This window comes from Phoenix dactylifera, unplaced genomic scaffold (genome assembly GCF_009389715.1).
Source record: "Phoenix dactylifera cultivar Barhee BC4 unplaced genomic scaffold, palm_55x_up_171113_PBpolish2nd_filt_p 000319F, whole genome shotgun sequence".
Classification (NCBI taxonomy): domain Eukaryota; kingdom Viridiplantae; phylum Streptophyta; class Magnoliopsida; order Arecales; family Arecaceae; genus Phoenix; species Phoenix dactylifera.
In genome coordinates, this window is record NW_024067788.1 from 373,395 (window position 1) to 380,904 (window position 7,510).

The 7,510-nt window shown below is 39.1% G+C and overlaps 1 protein-coding gene across 3 annotated transcripts; it reads left to right on the top strand.

The window, feature by feature from the left end:
- Positions 1-1,631: 1,631 nt before the first annotated feature.
- LOC120105602 (pentatricopeptide repeat-containing protein At1g03100, mitochondrial) lies at positions 1,632-6,506 on the top strand. Of its 3 annotated transcripts, none has more exons than XR_005507949.1 (2): positions 1,632-5,986; positions 6,114-6,496. XR_005507949.1 is itself a non-coding variant. In XM_039118202.1 (2 exons), the coding sequence occupies exon 2, from the start codon at positions 3,400-3,402 to the stop codon at positions 5,746-5,748; it is 2,349 nt and encodes a 782-aa protein (XP_038974130.1). In that variant the 5' UTR covers positions 1,634-1,806; positions 3,343-3,399; the 3' UTR covers positions 5,749-6,506. The 3 variants fall into 3 exon arrangements, 1 of the variants encoding a protein (XP_038974130.1); XR_005507950.1 differs by having other exon boundaries at positions 6,120-6,496; XM_039118202.1 differs by having other exon boundaries at positions 1,634-1,806; positions 3,343-6,506.
- Positions 6,507-7,510: the final 1,004 nt, after the last annotated feature.

The window sequence follows — 7,510 nt, forward strand, 5'->3', positions numbered from 1 at the left end:
TTTAGTAACAATATCATATGAATTTATTTTTATCAACTTTAAACAATATGGCTCCTAGCTATTGATTTTGTTGTTTTGGAAGGTAACGATACATCTAAAATTTACATGTTTTTTTTTTTTTAAATGGAATCTTGGTTATCTACATTTATCTTGAAAGCATACTTTATATGTCTTTATTTTACCAAAATTAACACAACATAATAAAGTATTTTCTTGCTGACTTCAGTCAATTATTTCTTCCATGCTTCACAAATAGGGCTGTTATTTCTTCATACCTATGTATTTTTTAGATTTACCAATTAGTATATAACTTTTTTTTAGCCTCGCTAATTTCAATACAATTCATCCTCTTCCTAAACTTTGCTTCTTTCCCCCCCTTCCAATGCTGAAATAATAAGTATCCAAGAACAATGATATCACTCTTTTTTTTGTCATTGAATTCTTATGAAATCCTTGGCAACACTCCTTAGCAATTAACAGAAACTACATATGTGATTTTATGTTAGGTATAGCATGATAAAATCTTGTTAAAGTAATTATGTTTAGTATAAGCAACTTTGACTAGCATAATTATTCCTTAGCTTGTTTTTTTTTTTTTTGGTAAAAGCGTAGCTTGATTTCAAGAGACTATTTGGTGCAAAAAGCTTATGCCCACTTGTACCTGCTTTATTCTCGAACCAAATGTTGGTGTCTTGCCAACAGGCTTCACATTTCTTTCTTATGATACGATCGCTAATGTTCTATAGTAGCTGTTAGATATTGATCATTTCAATTGCAAAATGGTAGAGGTAGCTTGAAATTTTCATATGATGATCTTTATTTTTAAGTAGAGATCTTGTAATGTAAATCGTGACTTTCACAAAACTTTCAACAATGATGTAATATGAAAATATAATTTACCCAAACAAATTTAATCATGACCAATGTAATGATCCTTAAAGTGAAAAGAAGATAAGTAAACTTTCTTTATTGCAGTCTCATAACCAAGATATATATATATATATATATATATATATATATATATATATATATATATATATATATATATATATATATAGAGAGAGAGAGAGAGAGAGAGAGAGAGAGAGAGAGAGAGAGAGAGAGAGAGAGAGAGGAGGGTGGTGGACTTGGCTATACTCGAGTGGATCTCCATTCGAATCTGGCCAAGTCTAGATTGGATGATGCGAGTCCCATATCGATGATCTGAGTTGTTGGATGCAATCTGTTATTTTTAAATAGCATATATACCAAAAATTATATAATTTAGAAACCTCTCATTTATGCGTCAAGTGATCAGGATGAACAGTTTTTGGTATATATGCATATGATTTTTGGTATATGAGCAATTTAGAGATAGTAAGCACATGCAACAGCTCGAATCATCGATGTGAGACTCCCATCGTGTAATATAGATTTGACAGGGTCTAAGTAGAGATTCATTCGAGTATAGTCAAATCTAGCTGCATTCTCTATGTGACCATATCAGTCCAATTATCCAATATCTTATATTTGTTTTTGAATTGGTGCTAGTGCGTCAATGTTGTTACATATAGGCGCCTGGGTAACCAAAAGCTGAGTGCAACCTGGTTCAAGCCCAGGCTCGACTCAACCCAGACACAGCTTGAGAAAGCCGGTGGGGGAGAAAGAAGGATCTAAAAATCAAAATTTCTCGCTCCGCTCTCCGCCTAGGGCAAGGACAAGAAAGGGGGGCCAACGGGGGTCAGCGCCATCCCGCTCCGCCACCGTCGGCTCTTAGCATCCCCGGGAGTCCAACGGCGGCCAAAATCGAGAGACCCGGGTGACGGGGTGAGTTCGCCCAATCTCATTCCTGCGTACCCCGACCTCTCCCTCAAACTCCCTCCCTTTTCTTTTTCCCCTCCGAGAAATGCTCTGTTATTGAGAACTTCTCCTCCGCTTGGCTGTCAGCGCAGAAAAAATCTTCCTTTGTTTCTTTTGTTCCGTTTTCCCCCTTTGGAGTTGCAATTTATGTTATTGAGAGAACATTTCTTTTGATTCTTTTCTCGCTGATGGATTTTGGCAATCATTTCTTTTGTACTGAGTAGTGTGGATTATTTATTATCATGGTTGATGGCTTCTGTTCTCTTTGCACTGTTGTGTCATCCACTGTTCTAGGAGAATTGAGACCTTAATTTGATCACTCTCCTACTGTTTTTCTCTTGTATTATGTTCCGTTTTCTTTATTTTTTTTATTATTTTAGTAACATGCTAGTGTTGCTTCTATTTCCATAAAAGTATCATCATGTGTAATTAAATCCATATCCGCATCCAGTAGAGAATCTATGCTTGATCATTTGAGATAAGACCACAATGGTCTTGTGTACCTGTATTCTATTAGTTTAGATTAGACAATAAAATTGTTATATATTTGCAATTCCAAAAAATATTATTATTAAACCTGATGAAGAAATATATGTTCTGTTGGCACTACATTCTTTTGTATATGCTTTTTATAAGCACCTATACGAAATATTGAGCACAATTTTAATATAACTGTCTGCTCTCTTTATAGGTTAAATCGAGTCTTTTGATGATATATCTTCTTGGTTCTACCAAGGAGAAAGTTCTGGCTCTGCCCCTGATATTACCTAGTTAAAATTCAAAGAAAATCAAACACTATTGGAGAATAATTGTTATTCCTCCTATGGGATTATTAGTCTCTTCTTACTAAGGTGTGGCTGGGAGTTGGTTTGAGTTAAAGTCAATCAAGCCTAACTCGACTAACAAACTACCTAACTCTAAGATGACTTAAACCTTACAAGCAAAATTCAGACCCAATCTAAGTCCAAAAATTTGAGCTATTGGTTGGTTCAAGTAGGATTTTACTAAGGTTGCAAAGGGAGTTCTTCTTTACGGAATATGTTTGGGTTTAAATTGGTCAAACCATGATATGAATTGGATAATTGATTCAATTATTATTAGGAATCTTAGGTCTTTATTGGATAACAGGTAGTTTGGAATTTCGGGATTTGTTCGAAATAGCTAATAACTTGATCCATATAACTATTTGCGATATATTGCATGGTTTGTGTCAATTAGACTACAGGCTAGATATGGTTTGGATTTATTGGGTGCCCTATCATTTAGATTTGTCTCATTTGAGATTGGCCATGTTGCCTAAGGGGTTGTTTGTGAGATTTTTGTTAAAACTTTTACAAAAGTTGAATTTTATAAAAATGGATTTTAGAAAGGGCAATTTTAGAATTTATTTTTTGTTGTTTTACTATTTAGGAATGGACTGTATGATGCCAAATACAATTGCTTTAGCTTTTTTTTGGGGGGGTAGTCCTCTTCACTCTGTTTTCCTGTGTTTCATCCTGACAGAAATGGACAATCCTCAGAGCACTTTTAGTTGATGGGTTCTTTGCCTGTAATGACCAAATGTGCCCTTTTAGAAAATTTGGCTATCGTTCTTCTGCACATCCCACCTCTGGCTTACTTCAGTTACTTGTCGGTTGGCACTACAAAGTGGCTAATGTTGCAAGCTATGGGACCCTGACTCATCTGAACCATGGGTTTGCTAGGAAGTTCATGGGATTTTTGAGTACAAAGGAGGTGCTTATGGCTGTAAAATATGAAACCCGCCCTTTCCAAACCCACTTCTCAACAATGGCTGAAAGTATATTGGTTCAGGCTCGTGACCCATCTCGAGTGGCTTTGGAGCTGGAAAATGCAGTTGAGGAACAGAGATTTGGGGATGCATGGAAGGCATTTGAGAAGCACATAAATATGGATGGCTTTCCTAGGAAGTCAGTTTTAAGCAAGCTCATAACTGGTTTTGCTGAGAGCTGTGACTGCCATTGGCTTGACAAAGCCTATAATGTAGTGGAGCTGGTTTTTAAGGAGAAGAAGCATGAGCTATTGGAAAAAGAGCCTCTTATTTACCTTTCTTTTATCCTTGCAAGGTGTGAGATGCCTGTTTTTGCATCAAACATCGTGAGAAAATTGATCCAGATGGAAGCATTCCCTCCACTAGCAGCGTGGTCGGGAGTCGTAGGACATATGTCTCAGACGGTGACTGGTGCATTCCTTGCTTCTGAGTTAATTATGGAGATTGGTTACCTTTTTAAGGATAACAGAGTTGATCCTCGAAAGAAGAGTAACAGGCCATTGCTCTCAATGAAGCCTGCATCCTTTGTTTTTAACATAGCTTTGACTGGCTGCCTTTTATTTGGGACAACAAGGAAAGCTGAGCAGCTTCTTGAACTAATGCCTCGGGTAGGGGTGAAGCCTGATGCCAACTTATTGATTGTAATGGCTCGTATATATGAAAAGAATGGGCATAGAGATGAGATCAAGAAACTTAAGCGGCATGTCGATGTGGCCTGCGGCCTTGGTGATTTTGAGTTTCAGCAATTCTACGACTGCTTGCTCTCATGCCATTTGAAATTTGGGGACTTGGGTTCGGCGGTTGATATGGTCTTGGACATGCTCAGAAAGGCTAAGGAAGCAAAGCGGTCTCTGGATGCAGCTAAGTCAGTGCTGAAAGCAGTTGAAACTGGGAAGACCTTTCTTCCTTATCAGAATTCTGAACACAACAAATTGGATAATATGGATAGCTCTTGTTTGATCAAAGCCTGTGCACCATCCTATGTTGACTTCTCCAAAGATAGAAATTTTTTAAGGCTTGAAGCTGAGGCAAGGGAATCACTTAAACTGCTATCGGGTAAATTGCAGTCCCAGGTTGAATTGGTTATGTCTGAACATGGCATTCTCCATCCAACAGAGAAAATGTATGCCAAGCTTGTTAAAGCTTTCTTGGATGCTGACAAGATTAGCGAATTGGCGGCATTTTTAATCAAAGCAAGCAAGGAAGACTTCCCGGTCTCCATCGAGAGCTCTACAGTGGTTCAGGTAATAAATGTGTGCATTGCTCTTGGTTTGTTAGACCAAGCACATGATCTATTAGATGAGATGACATTTTCTGGGATTAGAGTCGGTTCATCTGTTTATTCTTCTCTTTTAAAAGCCTACTGCAAGGAGAACCAGCATGGAGAGATAACGTCACTTTTGCGAGATGCTCGGAAGGCTGGCATCCAGCTTGATTCTAGCTGTTACGAGGCTTTGATCCAATCTAGGGTGCATCACAATGACTCACGTGAGGCTCTTCGTCTCTTTAAAGAGATGAAAGAGTCTAATATATCAAGATCCAGTCATCATGCATTTGATAACTTGGTGGAAGGGTCTGCCAGAAGTGGTGAAGCAGGTTTGATGGATAAGCTTTTGGAGGAGATTAAGAACAATGAGAGGGTGCATTGTGCAGTTCATGATTGGAACAATGTGATACATTTCTTCTGCAAGAGAAGGATGATGCATGATGCTCAGAAGGCTCTGAACAAGATGAGGGCTCTGGGGCACACACCAAATGCCCAGACTTTTCATTCTCTGGTCACAGCATATGCTGCTATAGGGGGGAAATATGTGGAAGTTACAGATCTGTGGGGTGAAATGAAAGTGCTTTCCAGTTCAAGTTCAATGAAGTTTGACCAGGAGCTCTTGGATTCCTTATTGTATTGCTTTGTTAGAGGTGGGTTTTTTCTTCGGGCCATGGAAGTGATAGAGATGATGGAAAAAGGAAGAATGTTCATTGACAAATATAAATATAGATCACTTTGGTTAAAGTATCACAGGACACTGTACAAGGGTAAGGCTCCCAAAATCCAGACAGAAGCTCAATGGAAAAGGAGAGAAGCGGCTTTGGCTTTTAAAAGATGGATTGGCTTGACATAAACATGGTGAGAGGCCCTTTTTCGCTGCTTACCCCACCATTTGCCTCATCAGCCGATGACATTGAAGATTTCTTTGGAAGCAGAGCTGATGCAGCAAATTGGGTGGTGAGACTCAGTCTATTAAATATCAATCCAACATTATGTTTGCAGACTGGTTGGCTTAAATGAATGGGTTCGAACACAGCACTAAAGTAGAAGATCGGATATAATCAGACAACTCATTCTATTATCAAGCATGAGTATGTTTTCGCTCTTCTTCTTGTTCCTTTTTCTTGAATAATCATACCTAGCATCATTTGGATCTTGGATTGAGTTGCGAGCTTATGAAATTATTTGGCATATTAAACGTAGCATTCTTTTGACTAGTATCAGCTGAAGCATTCTACAACGAGGGCATGACTTGGATTCTGCTGAATCACTCTCTTGGTGTTATTTTAGTGGCAGAAAGGAGGGCAATCTTTATTGTACTATGATTTGCCTGATAACCTAATTTGGCTAAATGCTTCCATCAATGGCTTCCATTCATGATGCAGAAGTTCTATTGGCTGATTTGTTATCCTGAAGAAATGGGTTCAATAGAAGAATTTGAGACCAAATAAGCTACTTTTCATACAAAATAGGAAAGATAGACAGAGATCAGTGGTATTTATGTACTATTGTTTTATACAAATACAAACTTTTATCATGTTCAAATTATTTGGTTATATGCATCAAAATGTATATTGCTTTTTAGCGTTGAATGGACTTCAGTTTTCAGCATATCTGGTTGTGAGTATACAGAATTCCGTTGAGTGCACTTGTTGTCAGAAAGAGTCAGCAAATTCAGGTAGAGGCCCCACCCGAGGTCACATTCAGGTGTGGGTTATTTGAAGGTTGTTTAATGCCTAACAGAAATGCCTCAGGGGTATTGCCATTTTGTTCACACTGGTCTGATCTTCTGTACTTGTTTTTAATTAGATAGTCTTGAAACGTGTAAGAGATGGATAGTTCTAAAGGTGGCAGTTGATTGACATCTTGACGGTTAGGCAAATATATCATGGGTTTCTTTGGAATGTTAAAGTGGTAGCAAGCTAATAATTTTGATTGAAATTGGATATAAAATACGCCTGATATTAAATAGAGGCAAGGGTTATTTATCTGAGACACATCTGATTTTGTTCAAATTGGCATCGAAGTTGTTAACCAAGGAGAGTTGCAAATTATTTTGGGAATTTTCATTCTTTTCTCTTGCACTAGCTCTTTCTCCCTCCTGATATGATGAAATGTATCACCCTGATATCAGGTGCTAGGACCTGACGGTTGTTAATCTTGTTTATAATGCTGTCACGCTCCCGCCTCTGCGAGGCACGTAAGGCACCTAGTGCCCATGTGGGGGCCACATGAGGGGGAAACACGGGGCTTCCCTGCCAGATATTGTCCGGTTCTGGGGCTTCACGCAAGCGTATTTCACCCCTCTCCGGTTTTGTTTTCCACCCAAAACGCGTCTGCAGGATTAGGAGACACCCGCCTCATATACCCAGGCTCTAGAACGAGTCTTTCCGATGTGGGACTATTGGGCCTCACACCCTTCCCTCCATTGGACAAGAGCCGAGGACGCGAGCCTGGGCATATGAGGCGGGTGTCTCCTAATCCTGCAGACGCGTTTTGGGTGGAAAACAAAACCGGGGAGGGGTGAAGGACGCTTGCGTGAAGCCCCAGAACCGGACAATATCTTGCAGGGGAGCCCTGTGTTCCCCCCTCATGTGGCCCCCACGTGAGTACTA

Coding starts and splice junctions, on each gene's coding strand:
- LOC120105602 (XM_039118202.1), top strand. CDS start 3,400: ATGTGCCCTTTTAGAAAATTTGGCTATCGTTCTTCTGCACATCCCACC.